Source organism: Stegodyphus dumicola, chromosome 6 (assembly GCF_044657685.1).
Source record: "Stegodyphus dumicola isolate Sdum_Otavi_A_Nest chromosome 6, ASM4465768v1".
Classification (NCBI taxonomy): domain Eukaryota; kingdom Metazoa; phylum Arthropoda; class Arachnida; order Araneae; family Eresidae; genus Stegodyphus; species Stegodyphus dumicola.
Genome location: NC_140773.1, coordinates 157,244,598 through 157,265,271, shown reverse-complemented (window position 1 = coordinate 157,265,271; position 20,674 = coordinate 157,244,598). Strand labels below are relative to the sequence as shown.

At 31.9% G+C, this 20,674-nt stretch overlaps 1 protein-coding gene across 6 annotated transcripts in view; it reads left to right on the top strand.

Annotated features, from left to right (window-relative positions):
• Nucleotides 1–20,674, top strand: part of CycC (cyclin C) — a 134,939-nt gene that overhangs the window by 95,221 nt on the left and 19,044 nt on the right. For 2 of the 6 annotated variants that reach the window (XM_085819095.1, XM_085819099.1), the window contains exon 11: nt 11,154–11,443. The exons of 2 other annotated variants lie outside the window; for them this stretch is intronic. In XM_085819095.1, the coding sequence (XP_085675221.1) occupies nt 11,154–11,304 (151 nt within the window). In that variant the 3' untranslated portion in view covers nt 11,305–11,443. Of the gene's footprint in view, nt 1–9,847; nt 10,022–11,153; nt 11,444–13,193; nt 13,415–20,674 lie in introns of those variants that run through there. 2 more of the 6 variants (XM_085819097.1, XM_085819098.1) reach the window with 2 other exon arrangements.

The window sequence follows — 20,674 nt, the reverse complement described above, 5'->3', positions numbered from 1 at the left end:
TTAAATCATAATTTCTAAATTATTGCCTAATACTTTAAAATTAAAACATATTCTTAATAAAATATGTATGAGAAAAATGCAATAATTTTTTAGGCATATACTTAGCAGTAATATGATTTATTGCTTATATATAGTTTTATTTTGTATCAAACATTTACTTTAAGACAGATACCTTCTTCCTGTGTCTTCTGTATATGCTGTAATTTCTGTACAAAAGGAAAATAAACTTCTAAAATAGTTCACAAATAAGTGAAAATGAATATTAATTAAAAAATTCTTTAAAATGAATAGTATTAAAGAATAAAATAGCCTTTAGAATTTTACATTAGCCAAAATTCAACTTTTTATTGATATTGGTTTTAAAGAAAAGCTCTTGGCTTTATTTTTTATTTATTTATTTTTTTTAAATAAAGTAAGTGTTAGAGTTTTGCATAGTTTTAAATTTTAAGTATGCTTGCTTTTGTACTAGATATTCATTAGAGTATGTTTGGATACTCCCAAAAGTATACTTTTCACTAGTAAGTATGGAAAAAAAGGGGGGTCAATGAGACAGTTAAAATTTGATGACATAAATACAAATCTTCATAGGTTATCTCATGGCATATATTATATTGAAATAATTCCATGTATCCCTAGAATATAATAAGTTTTTTTAATTATTTCATTTTTAAATTAGCTGATCCTAGAATAAAGACTTGCTGTCAACAACCACATTTTTGTATTTTAAATAGGTTAAAGCAAGTTTATATGTTTTAGCAACATTAAAGTTAAAGCGTATTCTTAATAAGTATATGTGTAATAAACAAAACATTATATTGGTAATGTATTTTTCATTAATAAATTTTTTCCTTTCATAGCAATTTAAAACTAATATGATTATCTTTTTTATTTGTATTTTTCAAAAGACAAAATTCAAATTTTTCAATCAGAAATAATACTAAATGAAATTTAAATGATTTTCAGTATAGACTAGAAGAGAAACACGCTAATGTGACAATCAAAACCGTGAAAAACAACCTTATATTTAGCGTAGGTATAATGAAACACTCAATCGATTTCGAGGGCAGCTAAAGGTCCCTCCTCATCAGGAGAAAGAAATACATAGAAAGAAGAAAATAGGAATCACAGAAACACGTGGTGCTTATCAGCACTGCACATCGTTATAACTAGATTTTTAATCAGAGTTGCACTGGCCGCCTACTTTTACTGAGCCAGGCTGTCTGATCAAGCATAAAGAAATATTAGCGAAGTTAAAATAGGGAGCGAGGGCCAAATGCACATTACGCTCAAAATCTGAACTTCAAATAATGGAAAGCAACCACTGAACGGATTTTTATACCCTCTGGTAGTACCAAGTGCGAGGAGGTAACGCCATCTATCGGCAAAAATAATTGAATTAAGACAGTAGAATTTTAAAGGCATTAGGAAGGACTGGATTGGACTTCAAATCATTAACTAAACTTTCTAAATCTTTGTGAATGTGAAAAGCCTCAAGAAAATCCAATTCGCCTATGGAAGAAGCCTTTTGGATGATTTTTGCAGACCCAAAATCAAAATTATGGTTAAAAGTCCAGCTATGATACGCTATTGAAGACTTGTTAATTTCCCCTTTTTTGACATAAGATTCATGTTCCTTGATACGAAACTTCAACGCTCTTTTTGTTTGGCCAATATATCTTAAACCACACTGACATGATATACTATAAATTCCCCAAGAATTCAAGACAGAAACGCAATCTTTTAGAATCGAAGGGTGAATTTTATTAATAGGGGAGAAACCGACTTGAAAATTGAATTTCTGGAGAATCCGTGCAATTTTATAGCTAACAGAAGGATAAAATGGAAGCACGACAAGGTCATTGATATTATTTCTAACAGTGGAATGTCTTCTTTGATGGGAATCTGAAAATTTTTTGACGGCTTTATCAATAATCACGGGAGAAAATCCACGGTCAATCGCAACTGCTCTCAAATAATTAAGTTCATTGGTAAGCAAAGATTCAGAGGAACAAACTTTTAGCGCGCGGAAAACATAATAGTAAAAAGAAGCCATTTTTTGCTTAACAGGGTGGCATGACTTGGCATGGGGTGGTAAACAAACTGCAAAGGGTTTACGGTACACAGTGGTGCTAAAATCGGTTTCATTACTCGATATTCTTATAATCCGCAATGAAACCGATTTTAGCACCACTGTGTACCGTAAACCCTTTGCAGTTTGTTTACCACCCCATGCCAAGTCATGCCACCCTGTTAAGCAAAAAATGGCTTCTTTTTACTATTATGTTTTCCGCGCGCTAAAAGTTTGTTCCTCTGAATCTTTGCTTACCAATGAACTTAATTATTTGAGAGCAGTTGCGATTGACCGTGGATTTTCTCCCGTGATTATTGATAAAGCCGTCAAAAAATTTTCAGATTCCCATCAAAGAAGACATTCCACTGTTAGAAATAATATCAATGACCTTGTCGTGCTTCCATTTTATCCTTCTGTTAGCTATAAAATTGCACGGATTCTCCAGAAATTCAATTTTCAAGTCGGTTTCTCCCCTATTAATAAAATTCACCCTTCGATTCTAAAAGATTGCGTTTCTGTCTTGAATTCTTGGAGAATTTATAGTATATCATGTCAGTGTGGTTTAAGATATATTGGCCAAACAAAAAGAGCGTTGAAGTTTCGTATCAAGGAACATGAATCTTATGTCAAAAAAGGGGAAATTAACAAGTCTTCAATAGCGTATCATAGCTGGACTTTTAACCATAATTTTGATTTTGGGTCTGCAAAAATCATCCAAAAGGCTTCTTCCATAGGCGAATTGGATTTTCTTGAGGCTTTTCACATTCACAAAGATTTAGAAAGTTTAGTTAATGATTTGAAGTCCAATCCAGTCCTTCCTAATGCCTTTAAAATTCTACTGTCTTAATTCAATTATTTTTGCCGATAGATGGCGTTACCTCCTCGCACTTGGTACTACCAGAGGGTATAAAAATCCGTTCAGTGGTTGCTTTCCATTATTTGAAGTTCAGATTTTGAGCGTAATGTGCATTTGCCCCTCGCTCCCTATTTTAACTTCGCTAATATTTCTTTATGCTTGATCAGACAGCCTGGCTCAGTAAAAGTAGGCGGCCAGTGCAACTCTGATTAAAAATCTAGTTATAACGATGTGCAGTGCTGATAAGCACCACGTGTTTCTGTGATTCCTATTTTCTTCTTTCTATGTATTTCTTTCTCCTGATGAGGAGGGACCTTTAGCTGCCCTCGAAATCGATTGAGTGTTTCATTATACCTACGCTAAATATAAGGTTGTTTTTCACGGTTTTGAATTTTCAGTATGTTAAATGATTAGTATTGCTTTGTATTGTAGATATGAATATTTTTAATCAGTAATTTAAGTTACAAATGTCATATTCAATTTACATCTGGTCCTTGCTTATCTCTCAGAATTAATGTTGTTTAATTAATAAACTCGTAGATTAAAAAAGCAAACAAAATTTTGAACTGTATATATAAAGTAGATTTCTGTTTCGTAATAATCAGTATATGCGATTTTATTCATAATGATTTGCAAAATATTCAGATTTAGGGGAAAGAAAAAAAAAATTTCAAGTGCTAAAATATTGTAAAAAGTGAAGAAAAATGTTTTATAAAAACTTATTAGGGAGAGAGAATATGCTGAAGTATTTAGAATTAATCTCGGGGAAATATACAAATTTATTTCATAGTAATAATCAAAACCATGTACTTTTAAATACTTCTGTTGAATTAAGTTTTCAGTAATAAAATATTTTATTACAGTACAAAGTCCGAAAGTTGGACATCCAATATTCGTAATGGTATAATATTAGAGGAAAAGTGGTTTTTTTTTTTTTTTTTTTTTTTTTTTTTTTTTTTTTAACTACACAATCTTGGAATGGAGAACATAATACTCATGAAAACCAGGAGTGCCTTAAAAACATTTTTGTTCTCCTGACTTACTGAAATTTGTGCATGTCATTCCAAACCTCTGTGGGCTAAGAAACCACCCCATTGCCAATGGTTGAAGGTTAGCATTTTTTTATGTGTCTTAAACAATAAGTAAACTCCACAATATATTTCTTTGAAGTGCAGTGTTGCTTAGTACTCATTTTCTATGACTAGCATAGCAGTGGAAAAGGGAGAAAGAATAAGATTCCAGGGAACTTTAGTTAACCTAGCAAAATGCACTCTTCCTTAACTTTCCAATTCAATAAAGCTTATTGATTTTTGCGAGCTAGTTTTACCACAGCTATCTTATCAAAATTAAAGTTTGAAATTTTCATTATGTCAAAAAAGCTTTTCCAATGTTTGAAGTGCAGCAGGCTTTGCAAATCAAAAGCATGTTTTGATGTGAGTAGAGTAAAAAAATACCTAAAGTCTTAAAATATACGAACCATCTCAAAATTATATGCAAATTATGCTTTGGAAAGGCAACAGGAAAAAGAAATTTTTGAAGATGCTGTTAATGCTCTTGCAATAAAAAACAGAAAAATCATTAAAATTATGCTAAATCAAAAAAATTATGCTAAAAATTACAATCATAACAAAGTAGTAATTGAATGTGTGAGGCCATGTCACACAAATGTTGGGTCCAATACTAATGGCTCAAGCCAAAATATTCCACGAGGAACTAAGTTTTAATCACCATGGTATAAGGCAGTGGCAGAATAATTTGCTGATGACTTCATTGAACTCATAAATAGTGAAAATTTATCTCCAAAACAAATTTATAATGTTGATGAAATTGTTCTTTTCTGGAAACATGCATCTCAAAACTCTGCAGGAAAAATTGCAACTGATGTCACAGATTTCAAAGCAAGACTAACAATTTGGACATGTATTAATGCTGCATGAATGTGCAAATGTAAACTTTATGTAATTGGAAAAATACCTTGTCTCAGGCATTTAAAGGAGTAAAGATTTTCCCCATCACCTGTTATTCAAATAAAAGAGCCTGATAACACTAACATTAATGAATTGTAGATTTGAAAATCACTTCATACACAAAGGGGCAACATTTCAATGGCCTATCAGATGATACAAAATTGTCCTAATTTCAGGGTTGCCACGCTACCTGAAAAATCGGGAAAAGTCAAAAAATTCGAAAATTGGCCAAACACGTCAGGAAAAAGTCGTTTAATTTCATATGGCGATCGCATAAAAAGCGAATTTTGCGCCAGTGTTGGAAGCGATCACTTTCTTGATGAATTGTGTATTGCGTTAGCATCATTCGGGCAGCTGGCATAGAGCCAATTTTCATAGCTCCAATTATTAGATTGTCTTTTAGAAAGGCAAAGCAAGTTTCCAGCAACTTTTGGTTTCCAGTAACCTGAGAGAATCGCATGCACATATGCAGTGCATATTGAACTAAAGAAAATTGGTTTAATCCTGGTATTTGGAGCACACGGGATTTGGCAACATTATGAGGAGCAGTAAACTTATCATTCTGGTATTGGCAACAATTTTTAAAGTCATGCCAAGATCATAGCCTATACTGCAGTTTTACTGCAAAATTTTTTAAACCTTTTTTTTTTTCCTTTTTTAATAAATACCTTATTTATCGTTTTGCAGTAAAAGGAAGAAAAAAAAAACTAGTAATCAGTCAGCTAGGCTAACCATTTAATATAACTATATTCGTTAAAATATCTTGATTATTGTAATTCAATTTTTATTTTAAAATTTAAGTAATTAAGTTTTTTTTAATGTTATTCGTACCATTTAATGTTTCATCCTTTAAATTTATTTATTATTGGTTAATAATACTTTCAAATTTCAGGCAGTTTTCTCTGGCATAATCCTGAAACTAATTCTAGCAGTATGATGACATACTATCACAAAATTTAATGGACATATTTTTTGTTATGCATGCAGCTAAATAAATATAAAATGCCTGAATTTATTTAAAAAAATCATTAAATAGATTTAGCTGCAAAATATTTGCAAAAAAGACATTTTTCAATCCAGATTGGCAGATTCTAATCTCAATCTTCAGTGGAGAAAACAACTAGTATAGTTATAATAGTAATGCTTTGGAGATAATATGTGTGTGTGTGTGTGTGTGTGTGTCAAATGTAATTGGCTAATTTTTGTGTTTTCAAGTGGTACTATAATTAATTTACCTTTCAGCACAGCCAACGTGCACTACGCAGATAGACTGGAATTTTCTTAAAACACACCTCGAAAAGTCAGGGAAGTTCATTCATTCTCTTGTTTGAGTGGCAACTCTGTAATTATAAATACAGTCAAAAGTCGTTAATCCGGACTCGTCGGGACTTCGGCGATTCCAGATTATCGATTTTTCTGGATTATAGATCATCACTTTAAATCTGGTAAGATGGCATGCAGAAATTATAAAATTAAAAATATGAAACCGTAATTTATGAAATAAAGAACAATTATGATCTAAAGGGTATCAAAATTTACAAAAAAAAAAAAAAAAAAAAAAAGCTTAATATTTATTTGTTTATTTTATTAAACATTTCTTTCAATGTAAGTTGTTTAAGCTGCTTCATTTTTTATGTGATAATACATTCTCTTTAATACTATAAACAGACATAATTTCTTGTTCAGTTACAAAGTTTCGCTGTTCAAGTCCTACAATTGCTGTGTCTACTGACTAATTTGTCAATCGAAATTTTTTCGTTTTCAATAACCTCTGTCACTTTCTTTGCTATCGGAAGCGAATTATAATGATGAGGAATTTGATTTAAGTCATATCAAAGACAGAGTACATCGAGATGAAATACTACATTTAGTAAGGAATTATAAGCCAAATAAAATAAAAACATCTGCCCTAAAGATAAGGATAGTGCTGACAGATCAACTTCCAATTCATTGCGCGCCGCGGCGTTAAAGATAAACAAAGTTTAGATAAAAAAACGTTAAAGTTTAGATAAACAAAGGATATGCCTTTATCCATTTTATGCAGCAATTCCACTTTTTGTTTAATGAACTTTGAAACATACTTTCGTTTTGTAGATCCTTCACATATTAATAAATATATATCAGAAATTCTATTTGACATAATCGAAAAGTTCAAGCTTACTTTTATAAAATTGCTCTAACAGTCTGCAAAAAATAATAAGCCGGATCCAATTCGAAGATTAAGGAACAACGCAATCTGCAACATTAACTGAAATAGATAATTAGAGCTTAGCTTATACCGTCCATTATACATTCAACGCGCACTCGTAAACGTATTTTGCGCATGCGCACAAGCATATTCACAGCTGTAAAGGTCTTACACGCATGCGTCAACGCTACGCATGCGCAGAAAGTTTGTAGCTTTGAGGTCCGGATTATGGGTGTCCGAATTAACGACATTTGACTGTTATTTCACAGAAAATTTTAGTAAAAATATTTCCATCTTTCTTTCCTCCATATTATACATCTATCATTCTGCTAATGGCTTTTAGAATTCTGCATGTGCTGAAATGGGAATATAAAGTACCCTTTTTAAAATCTGTGTTAGATTTTCTAAATAATGGCAGAACTATTAAAAAATCTTTGGAATATTTTGACACAAAATTTGCTGTTTGGGGCATTCATTGCAAGGAGGTTGTGTTTGCAAATATTTTTAAAAATGCTTGGCATAAGTTATGCTCAGCTGCCATATTTCTTGGTGATGATTATGTTAGCCTCAAATTTGATTTCATATGTCTCAAGCAAAAGGCAAAATCATCCAGGAAATTGTTAAGAAGTAATTAATACATGAAGATAATATAACAGAAGTTTTCTATTATGATGACAGTTTTCCTGTCATCTAGTATGGTTTTAAATGTAGAAAATATTGTTACGAGTAATGTAGAATGAAAAGATTTGATTGATAATCTAAATCTTTTCATTATGATCAAATGAGAATTCTTAACATGGCATTTACAGGAGTTTAACAATGAAATTTTGTAACAGCTTAAGGATTTGTGTCTGTCTCTAAAATTAAAGAGGAAGTATTAACACAAAAAACTTAACAGCTTAAGTATCTTATGTGGAAAGAAATGAGATTTCATTATAAATTTTGTTTAAGATCATAAATGTTTTATTATTTCAGAAATAACTGTTTCATATTTCTTATTTTAAAATTTCTACATATCATACTAAACTGATGATCTAAACTATAGAAATGTTTCAGATTGCCAAAATCCTCATTATTTTGGACTTTGTACTGTAAGAATTTTTAAAGCATTAATATTTATTTAAAACAATTTTTTTTTTCTTTCATGGGTTATTAGGAATAACTAGCAACAGAAGGAGAGGTACGAAGGCATTTGTTATAGGGAGTCAAAATTAATTTCTATAAGACACACCTTTTAATATAACAGTTAGCTTTCCATAATAGCCTTCGTAATAATACCATACCAATGAAAATTGTGCATTTAATCAAGTAAAGTACCCTTTTAAAATCTGTACTAGATTTTCTGAATAGTAGCAGAACTATTAAAAAAATCTTTGGAATATTTTAACACAAAATTACTATGTAATTAAATTATCAATTAAAAATCAAATTATTATAGTATTGTATTATGAAAATCTTACTGGAATGTTTTTATTGGCCATGTACATTGTATTGTGGATGAAACATTGCACTAATGCTACTAATGTTTTTTTTTTTTTTTTTTTTTTTTTTTGTTTTTGTTTGTTTGATGATAGCAAATCTTGTGTGACAAATTTGGATTGAGAATGTATCATATTTCAAATACCACTCATGTTTCTTTTCCAAAAATGATTTGATTAAATTTAAAACCAGTAATTTTTAAATATTCTTAAGTACTATGTTAATGCAATATGTTCTTATAAAATAAGTGAAAAGAACAAAATTTAACACTTTATATTTATTTATATTTATTTTAGAGCTATTGAGGCATGAAAACTAAATTCCCTACATATTATTATCAGGTTATTTTTATATATTTAACTCTCTTTTGTAATCATGTACCAAATTATTTAATTAAGTTAATTATTACCGAGTTATTTCATAACATGAATAGCAATACAAAAATTGAATTGTACTAGTCTTTTTAAAATTAATAAAAGAAATAATACAAAGCAGTGCTTGCAAATGAAATTTACATTACATAGTATATGCTTAAGTTGTTATTAAAAAATATAAATAATGAGAAAGGTCACAGACACTGTAGAGAAAAATAAAATTACTTACAAGTTGTTCTCTCTTTGATTGAGAGCTCTGTGTTACTGCTCATTTCTTTTATTAAATGTTTTGTTATGTGTAGCCAGTTGCTTTTTCTTTCTCAGTGTTTTCACTTTTGTGCTGTCTTCAAATTGTTATGATATCCTGAAATATTGTAATTAATTTTTTTCCAGCGCATCTTATTGTAAAAAGAATTTTTTATGTTTTCAAGAAATTCATTTTAATTGGAATTTATTTGACCTGAATTTGGTCAATTTTACTTGGTGATTGTAATCCAAGTATCATTTTTTAATTTATTAGTGTCTTTATGTTAGTGTTCAATTTTGTGTATATTTGCACCGATAATTTTATTTAATTTTTACCTCTTGATAATGTGTTTATTTGCACTTGATTCTTTCTACAATTTTGGAGAAAGAAACTTATTGTAATTTTTGTGTTGAATTTTGTGTGCATCTTCTGTAGTATTGAATTTTGTGTACATCTTCTTTCTAATCTCTTGAGAATGTGTTTTTTTGTGTGTGTATTCTACACCTTAGTGAGTTCTAATTCTCTGAAAGAAAAAGTGTAACTATCTGTATTTGTAATTTTTATTAGTAAAGGGTGTAAAACCAGGATTAAGTCACTTAACTGTACCTCATTTTTTTTTTCACCCTTAAGTACATGATTAGTCTCTTTTGCTTCTCGCTTTTCAGTTGGTGAAATTGGCATCCCTGCAGTGTGCAAGGAATATCTGCATCAGTATAGCCTTAATATGGTGCTTTTTTGTAGTCACTTTATTTCCAAATGTTCTGTGATACAAAAACTGAGATTTTCTGAAGCTGTGCCATATTTGTAAACAATAAAGTATTATTTACACTAGTGTGTCATTCTGTTTCAGAATTCTTTCTAACTTCTTGTGCACAGCATGCACATTTAACTGGCTTATATTCTGTTGTTGTAACAGACATAAGTATGATTTTTCTCACTCCAAACAGTTGATTCATAACAGTTTTCCTCTTTCCTAAAACATATGAAAATTCTATCCTCAAGACAAAATGGATTAATATAAAAAATACCTGATATACTATTACTTGAGTTGTATATTAAATCAGTCATGCTCTTTTATTAGAATTCATGTATATTTGCCAAAAATTTTACTACAAGAAAAAATAAGGAATGTGCATTTACACATCATCTACTCATGTACTGTGTATTACTGGCCAAGGATATGAACATGCCATTTAAATTGTACATTAAATTATTATTGTCTTGTTGGAGGACTTAATAAACTATATGCAGTTATGCTGCTGAAGAAGAAGCTTCCATATTTAAACTTTCAAAATTAGCCCTGCAAATGTTTGAATATTATGCTTATTTTTGCTGCTGTATCTCCTCCAATAATTGTTATTCAGCATGTTATTTTAACTCAAATTACCATCAGATGTTAGTTTTTTAATATATGGGATTGCAAATGATGTAACTTTTACTTACAAAGAGAGAAATTTAGCATGGCTAAAAATTAATTACTTTGTTGTATGTTTTATGTGGCAGAGTAGAAAAATATGTTCACAGTGTCATTTCAGGGTCCCTCCCTGCACTCTCTTTCCTCCATGGGAGAAACAAAAAGTTTATGAGATGTTTTACAGATTTTCTGAAAGTTGAGGCCGTGGCCTGGACTTTTCACTCAGAACATGTGAACAGTATTCCAGAAAGGAAATGTAAAAAATAATCACTGAGTAAAAAGCATATAGTAAGGAAATTAAATATGTAGGATCCAATAAAAGCAAAAAACATCTGTTACTTGGAAGTAAAAATCATTATATAGAAAAAACATCAAACATTAGGAAAATTGAGCATTTTTATGCCATTAATATTTCTCCCACCATGATTCAAAACACAAGTTTAAAAAAAACATGGCATGCAAAATTAAGCAGATACACTACATAAAAAGGTGATAATTAAAATTACAAATATACGATGGTTGGTGCAAAAGTCATGACAACTATTTTTTTCTTGTAGATATGTGAATGGATCACAAAATGTATATGTTTCGCATGGAAGTTCTGCAGGCATAGTGTGTATGCAGAAGCACAGATGGCTCTGTGGTAGCGAGGGCTCTGAAATCAGTCAGTTGGTGAGTAGCATGCAAGATGGAAGTAACCCGTGTTGAACAGCATGCTTACATCAAAATAGCCGTTCTCCCAGGGAGAAATGCGATGGAATGTCACAGTGAATTAGTATTAGCACTTGGGATTAATGCCCTACAATATCGTACAGTAGCATGGTGGGTAGAAAAGTTTCAGCAAGGACGTGTGTCAGCCAGTGATGCGCAACATTCGGGACGACCGGTGAGTGTGCGAACCAACTTAGCACGTGCCGTCATCGAGCACCTCGTGGATGAAGACAGACGATGGACATTACTAGAGTTAAAGAGGGCAAGTGGCATCGAGAAACACACCGTCCACAGGATATTGCATAATGAGCTATCGTCAGAATCCTTCTCCAGTCAAATTGATGGTGATTGTCGCGTATGACGTCAGGGCTGTCCTTGTTTGCCACTTTGTTCCTCATGGCAGAACAGTGACCGCAAAGTACTACAGGGACTTCCTGGTGCGACAGATACGACGTGGCGTTCGGGATAAATGTCCTGATCTTGTGGACAGTGCAATAATTCTGCACAACAATGCAAGACCACATAAAACAGAGTGTGTACGGCAGCTACTCCGACGTTGGGGATGGGAAGAATTGGAGCATGCACCGTACTCTCCTGATCTTTCACCCTGTGGCTTTGATCACATTCCCAAGATTAAGGAACCAATATGTGGTGGGCGGTTTGCAACACGGGAGGACATTGCTAATGCTGTGCGCCAACAGATGACCCAATTCACACATATTGCGGCAAATGCTGAGGCTGATGGTATTCAGCGCCTCCCACATCATCGGCAGCATGTGGTGATAGTAACTGGGGACTACATTGAAGGTCTTTAGGCCCAGGTTTGTCATGTCAACTTTATGTGTATTGTGTTATCCTTCTTTTGCACGGTGAAGGCTATATTGCTCTGTATACTACAGTAATAAATTCATGTGTTACGATATTTCAGTGCTATTCATTGTCCACACATGTAGTTAAGACCTTGTCCTTTCCTCTGTATATGTTACATTTTGCAACTGGACTAGTATCTTCAAGGAAAAAAAAAAAAAAAATAGTTGCCATGACTTTTGCCCCAACCTACGTAAAAAAATAATAAAATGTGAAATTAGTAAATTATGTATAAATATTCTAATGAAAACAAAACACTAGATGTAGCATTTTGAGTTTTATGTGAAGGCAATCTTAAACCAAAGTTTACCATTTGTAACCTTGTTTTTAAGTGTCGTTTTTTTTTTTTTTTTTTTTTTTTTTTAGTTAGTGATTAAGAAATTCAGAGGAATTCCTAATGTGCTAATGAATTATATTAGCCTTCTGAGTGGCACAATTTTTTTTTTATTTCTTTCTTTCATGAAGAATTGTATTTAAACAGCTTCTATTAGCTAAATTTGTGTATTTTTGTAATCTCTGTTTTCATGCACTTCCATTTATTAAGATGATGAAAAAGAAATGATATATGATAAAGAAAATTTAAAATGTATTATAAGCTAATATATGCCAAGGAACAAAAATTGACTGCATAATGGCTATCATGCAATTAGGGGATTAAATATAGAAACTGAGATGTTAAATTGGCAATAAAATATATAACATAATTAAAAAGTTATTTGTGGGCAAAAGAGAAAAATGTTAGTTTTAGAAACATTAAAAATGCAATTAATGGATTGCATGGGACAGTCTTGCATTTCAGTGCAATGTCTCACTTCTATGATAAGTCCTGGAAGGTGTTTCAGATTTTATAAACACAGATGGCAAGAATTTTGTTGTGCAATTCCATATGGGCATGAAATGCATTTGTGATCCAAAATATATTTAATAATTATATAATTATGTTTCCTAGATATATGTTTTAAGGAACTCGGAAGGTGCACATAAAAGATGATTTTTTAAAAAAATATCCCTATTTCTAGATCAACACATTTCATACTAGGGAAACAGTGAAGTTAAATCATCTAAAGAATTTTAAGTGGATCACCATTTGAAAATATTGTAGAATATAAACATGAGGAGGAAAGCTTGACTTATTTTGGCAAAGGACAATCATCTGATAGCAAAATTATTAAATGAAATAATGTATAGAAAATACTTGAAAAATTAAACATTTGTCTGTAGATGAAACAGAAAATGAATAAAATGGAATTAGATTCTTTTTTTTCTGTAATCAGAACAATTTGGTTCCTTTCAAATTTGTAACATTATAGTTCGACCGCCTCATCCACGACCATGAGCGCAAACACCTATGCGCCATTCAGACCCAATTATTCTCAAAATAGGATGGAAGGATGGGGACTTTCTTTCCCTCCAGCATAGCTTTCTCCAGAGAAGAGAAGACCTTTCACGTCGCAGCAAGTAATACCCGCCTTCTTTGGGCAAGTCTATGTGTTTTGGCGGAATGCCAACCAGGGTTGCGCTTGAGACGATTGAACTATGATAACTGAACTCTGCTTACTGAGAACAAACTGCACCAACACATGTTTCAGTAATAAATACAGTGAAGCCTGTCATGATGAACACCTCTAAATGTGGGCAGTATATCCGAGAACATTCATATTATAACCAGTAGTCATGTTCACCAAAGCAACCACGTTCACAGAAGATCAAAATCATTTTGGTAGTTTTTTGCATAATATAAAAATTAAATTTTAAGAATCTAGCTGCTTATACTCTATCCTGTTTTTGACTGCAATTTGAGTAATGGATTTTAAGAGTTTAGTTTCTATTCTGCATTTAAGTAAGAAAATACAATTATAAAATCTATAAATCTGTGATAAGTACTCTTACTCATTATAAGAAATATTAAATGAAGGCAAATAATGTTCTGTTTACATGACAGAACTAACATCCAGTTTTTATCAGTTAAAAAAAAAAAATTCCTTTCTCTAATTCTGGTGAAATTTAGTGCAAAGCTTCAGAGTATGGGATAAAACTGCTTTCATGTTGTGCTAGAAAGCAGGAAACATTTACAATAAAGTAATATATTTTGTATACCTTTGCAAATGCCATTGAAGTGACTGGTTTGTTTATGGAGCAAGTGCAGTCTTGGGGGGGGGATCATTTTTTAGATTTCAGATCAGTTAAAAATGTATTGCATTCTTGAATGGTTTCTGATACAGAAATAATATTCAAATTAAAGTTGTGTTTCTAATCATATGCACATGATACACAATTAATAAGAAATTATGAACAAGTTTAAACTCAATTTAGCTTAAGACAGTGTGTTCATTATCCCTGCATGAATGTTCTTTAAGTAACACATCGTTCAATAAGTCCTGGGACTAAATAAGAAAACAACATCCATTTCACAAAATTCACGTTTATTCATCAACATAATGACCATCAAGAGCTATGCAATCATTCCAACTCTTTTCTAACTTTTCGATGCCATACTTGTAAAATGATTTGTCCACAAAATAAGCTTCAGTGCAGTGATGACTTCATCATTCGAGCCAGATCTTTTTCCTTGGAGCATCTTTTTGAGATCAGCAAACAGCCAGTAGTCACTGAAGGCTAGATCTAGAGCGTATGGTGGATGGGTAAGCAGAGTGAAGCCCAACTCGTTCAATGTAACCAGTGTTTGCATTGACTTGGCATTGGGTATTGTCTTCATGGAAGTTTTTTTTTTTTTTTTTCTGATTTCGTCCTTCAGACACACCAATAAATCACTGTAATAGGTGCTATTGATAGATTTTCCTTTTTTAAGGTAGTTAATGTAAATCATACCTTGAGCATCCCAAAACACTGACGCCAGCTAACTGTTGCTTTTTTGGATGTTTCGGACGGCTTTCACCGACTGCATGCCACTCAGCTCCCACTTTGACTCCAGAATGAAATAGTGGCTCCATGTTTCATCTATTGTCACATACCGATGCAGGAAATCCTGTTTATTGTGAATAAACAGTGACAAACAGCTTTGTGAATCGTCGACTCGTTGTTGCTTTTGTTTCACTGTGAGCACACACGTTACCCATTTGGAAAATACTTTCTTCATGCCCAACTTTTTATGTAAAATCGTACACACAATTCCACTTGATATGTATAACATCTCAGCAATCTCACGAACTTTCACTTTGCTGTCATTCATCACGATTTTTCAACACTTGTTTCACATTTTTCGGAGTGACTGCTTCATGTGGCCTACCCGAGCATGCCGCATCATTTGTATCCATGCGACCACGCTTGCAATTAACATACCAATGGCAAATGGTTGTTTACAATGGAGCAGAGTCTGGATAACATTTTTGAAGCCATTGCTGAGCTTGCATGGTATTTTTGCCCATTAAATAACAATGTTTGATCAACACTCGAAATTTTTTTTTTTTTTTTTTTTTTCCCATTTTGTCCACAAATGCACAGGTACTGTTGCTTTCACCACAGTAGCTTCACTGTTTCTGGTCCGAATGCCGTGAAAATTAGACGTGTCATTTGAAGGTTAGTTTTTTCGAACAACATTACTAGCACCATCTGTCGATTAGTCCTGGGACTTATTGAACGATGTGTTAAGCATACATTGGTTTATTATATGGTTTAGTGTACATTCTAAGACAAGAACTCACATTTTCTACTGATGAATTATCATTTTAAAATATATTACGACAAGTATTTCAGAACATTTTGGGAGATGTTCACTCAAAAAACTCCTAACTTAATTTGTTTCATACTGAATTCTATTATAACTTTGTCTTTTTTGTTATCAAACACACATAGGCATTTTCATCAGATGATTCTCATTATGAAATATTTAACTTTTTTAGAATGCTGAAAAACTGCAACCTGAACACTTCAGTGTACAGTACATAACATCAAAAAAGAGCTTCCCGTAATGTTTTTTTTTAATAAAATGTTTGAAACAAATCATATAAGCAGTTTGCTTCTCAATAAAAATAATATCTATGAAACTAAGAAGACTAACAACTGTGAAACTAAATCCATATAATTAGAAATTATATAAAATACTCTTAAATTGACACCCTGGAACTATGTTTAAAACACAAATAAAAGTTTAGGAGTTTTTGCAGATTGCCCTTATGCTTAATCTGTTTGATAGTTTCATCATGTTTGTTATCTTTTATTGGTTTCATCTAGGTTGCTTTACTGAGAATTGTCATTCAGATGTACAGAAGATTGAAAGGAAGGTCTCTTGGAACATGGCTGGGTGGTGATTTCAAGTGCTTCTCTAATTTTTAGATTAAATTTATGCCAATTTTTGGCCTTGTCCCATTGAGTTATTAAGGTTGGTTGCTGGCAAAGTATTTGACTGAAAATGGGTTATTTTCATGGATGAACTGGTTGGCAAAGAGCATGAAGATATCTTTTTTTAAGTTTGGCAATTCTTATTGACAGTTTTCTGAATTTCGAGTCCCTGTGCTTGTATCTTCATTGCGAATCAGGATAGTATATATACCAGAAGTATCTCTTGAGGTGACATTTGTTTTATTTGATCAATAGCAATTTTCAGATGGGATGGGGCTGGGTGTTGGCAAGTTTATGATCAAATCTTTTTAACATAGAGCAGATGCATGGGGTGATACGAGGGCTATCCAGAAAGTAGATTACGTTTTGGAATAAAAAAATAAACAAAGTATAGGAAACAAATTTTATTATATACAGATGAAAGCCACACTCAAATACTACTTTTCTACATAGTCACCATACAAATTAAGGCATTTATCGTAGCGATGTACGAGCTTGGAAATTCCTTCGTCGAAAAATTCGGCCGCCTGCGCCTTCAACCACTTCGTTACCTCTTCTTGCCTTCCATCTTGCACAAAACTTGTGGTAACTAAGCTTTTCGCTGATGATTTCGTGCAACAAACTTCGCGAAATTTGTGGAAAACTCAAAGAAAGTTCCGTTATTGTGAAATTTCGATTTTCACGGACTTTAGCATCGACTTTTTCGAGAAGTTCGGCGGTCACTATGCTGGGTCTCCCACTTCGATCTTCGTCGTGAACATTGGTTCGGCCATTTTGAAATCTTATGACCCACTGACGCACTCCACCTTCAGTGATAATGTTGTCCCCATACACTTCACGAAGCTGCCGATAGATTTCTATCGGTTTACAGTTTTTTGCAGTCAGAAACCTTATTACTGAGCGCACCTCGCGGGATTTTCAATTAACGCAGACATTTCAAACCGTCACAGTATCTGAACGGAGCACAGCACGAACCTCTCACTAGCACGGCTAGATGCAGACTGAGCTGCGCAACGCTCTGACCCCAAGATGGCCGCGCTAGCCCCGCCCCTAGCGGACACAGACGGAAACGTAATCTACTTCCTGGATGGCCCTCGTATAATAAGAGGGAAAAGTTCACATAAATTTACTATTATTTGATATAACATTCAATAACATCAGTAATAATTGTAATTTTTGAGAAATTTGTGAAGAAGCTTGTTTATTGGTTCTGTTGGTGCATTAAAAAAAATTTTTTTACAAAATCGGGAGGAAATCTATTGTTTTCAGCAATTTGTAGCAAGTAATTAATTTCATACAGGCTAGTTCTGGGCTGCAGATAATGTTTCAACACATCAAAACCAACTGGTTAATGGTTTCAATGGTTTTATACTTGTGCTGAAACCAACTGCTTAATGGTTTCAATGGTTTTATGCTTGTGCTTTCTGATGCTGTCTTAATACCTATCTACACAGATTTTATGGAAGCTGAATCAATAATTCAATAGTAATGAATCAGAATTAATAAATATGTAGAAAACATGCCACCTCATTCATGATTACTTGCTGTTTTGCGTGTATCACCTCTTGATTTGCAGATTGTTTTGTGTGTATCTCTCATCTTTTTTAATCTTCTTGTCAGTCGTAGAGATGATGGGCATCCTGCTCCCTCTTAATGCATCATGTTTGTTTCATCACATTCAAAATTCTCAGTCTACTCATACAGGCTTCTCTGTGATAGAGCAGTGTATTGTGTTGAAAGCATTCAATGAATTTCGACCCCTGACAGATATTTCAAGCAGAGAAAATTTTTGAATTACTTTTGTATTGATGATCGATTTATTGTTGTACTGAATGGTGTAGTTATTTATTTTTATTGCAGAATTTCTAAGTAAATCCTTTTACAAAAAATGTATCTAAAGAAATGATACTTATTAAAATATTTCTTCAGCGGACTGCATGCCACTTTAAAGCAAGCAGTCTTCCTTCAAAATGTTAAGCTTGTTTTTTAATAATAAGGAAAATGAACTTGTTTCAGAAAAATATTTTAGATGGTAGTATTCCAAAAATTTAATATATTCTGGTCCAAATATTTTGAATTAAAAATTTAAAAAATTTACTAGAGATAAAATAAATTTATTTCCTAATCAATATTTTTAAAGTATCAAATGAGTAGAAAGTACAGTTTATAGAATTTTCAGACAATTATATTTTATTCATATACTCAAATACCATATATAGGAGGGGCATATACATTATTGCCTTTGTATCTGTAGATAGTACAGGTCAAAGACTGATATTAAATGAGTTAATTTGAACCACAAATGGACTATCCATGAAAGTAATTTTTAACAAGTCACATAAAACATGAAATTTTATAAGGAGAAGGAAATGTAAAATATAAAAATTAAGACAGCTTATCTCAACATAGAATAATTAATAGAAAAAAATAATCTCAAATTTTCAAAAGCCACTTAGGTTTTAAATTCCTCTGCAATATATTATGTTTGTATTTTAATTATTTCACCACAATAAAAAAAAAAACTTAATATACTAACAATGACTATGATTTAACACAACTTTCTGACAAAGAATAATAACATTTTATACGAAGAATTTATCGAATTTCTGTGTTATATGTATTTGCAGTTTTATATAATATTTTCTCCTTGAAACTCAACTTTAAAAATTATGTGCATAAATGTTTTCTTATGTCAGCATAAGAAAGTTAACCACTTAAAATTAATCATACTACTAAAACTACACAACAAAGCTGTTAAGTGAAGGTTTTTAAAAGATTGCAAAGGTAAATTGTTTTGCTTATCAAATAAATTGCTTTTAATGAATAAATGTTATTATAACACTGCTAGCATTGGCTTTTCATAGTAGAATTTATAACTTCATTTAACTATATTTAAATCATGTTTAATGAAACACATTTTATTTAAAAATGGGCTCATTGAATTCTGTGCATCTTACTTTTTGTGACAAAAGAATTTTGCACTTCCTTAATGTATATTTTGATTTATCAGCATGTAATTGTTAGATGGCTAGGTTTCTCATATCTTAATTTTTGGCATTCATGTAAAAGATGTACTTTTATGAGTATTTATGAACAAATATTAACAATACCAACCACTAAAACAAAAAATGAAATAAAATATTCTTTGATAAGTACAACTGTTTAGTTCTGCACAAAAAATGAAAAGTTTTACTACTGTGAGATAATGCTCAAATACTATGGTGATTTAGAATATAATTGTGTTTGTTAAAATTTAATTTTTAAATTGTTTGCATCTTTTGAAAATAATACAAATTTTTGCATCCTGTTGACAAATGCTACAGAGATACAGATTTGTACTTTTTGTTTTCAAAGTATTAAAATTAAGTATAAATATTAGTACCAGTACTATGAATTTTTATCAAAAAAATTAAAACGGCTGTTTAAGGAACATGATTGGAATAATACAGCTTTTTGCAAACAGTCGCGAAGTCTTTGGTAAAAAATTATTAAGCTGATCTTAGGAACAATGAAACATTGTCTGCTTTCAGTATTTAGCACAATTTAAAAGAACTTTGAAGAAAAATTTAAACAGAAAGCATAAAATAAAATTGTGTATAATAACGTTCAAAATAAATTTAGTAATATTGCATGACAACAGATGTCATACATTGCCAATAAAATAAATGCAGAATGCATTTCTGTTATGCCTCTAATCTATGCTCAGAATTAAAGTAGTACTATTTCAGTGTCATTGTAATATTTAAAAACGACTAGTTTTCTTTTAGTTTATTTACTTTACATGAAAGTTCTAGTATATAACGGGTTTGATCCCTGGGCTGGGCTAGATTGACTTGGCCTTTCATACCTTAAGTGGGTCGATAAAATGAGTACTAAGTTTGCTTGAGGAGTAAACACCGGGGGACCTGCGACAAGCTGACCACTTGCCCAGGGCATATGCTGATGCAGTCCGGGGCCCAAAGGTCAAGAAAGCAGAAAAAGGGCACTGCAGGCCGTGGCCCACTAAAGCTGTTACACCACTTTATTTTATTTTCCTTTGTATTTATTACTTTTTTTTTAATCTTCTTTTTGAAACTGGTAAGTAAATGTAACATTTTTATTTATACTAGCTAGTAAGTGTAATAGCTGGCCAGACAGTATAAGCAGTTAGTGACATTGACTACCATACCAAAAGGCCAAGTTTGAATTCTAGAAAAGGCAT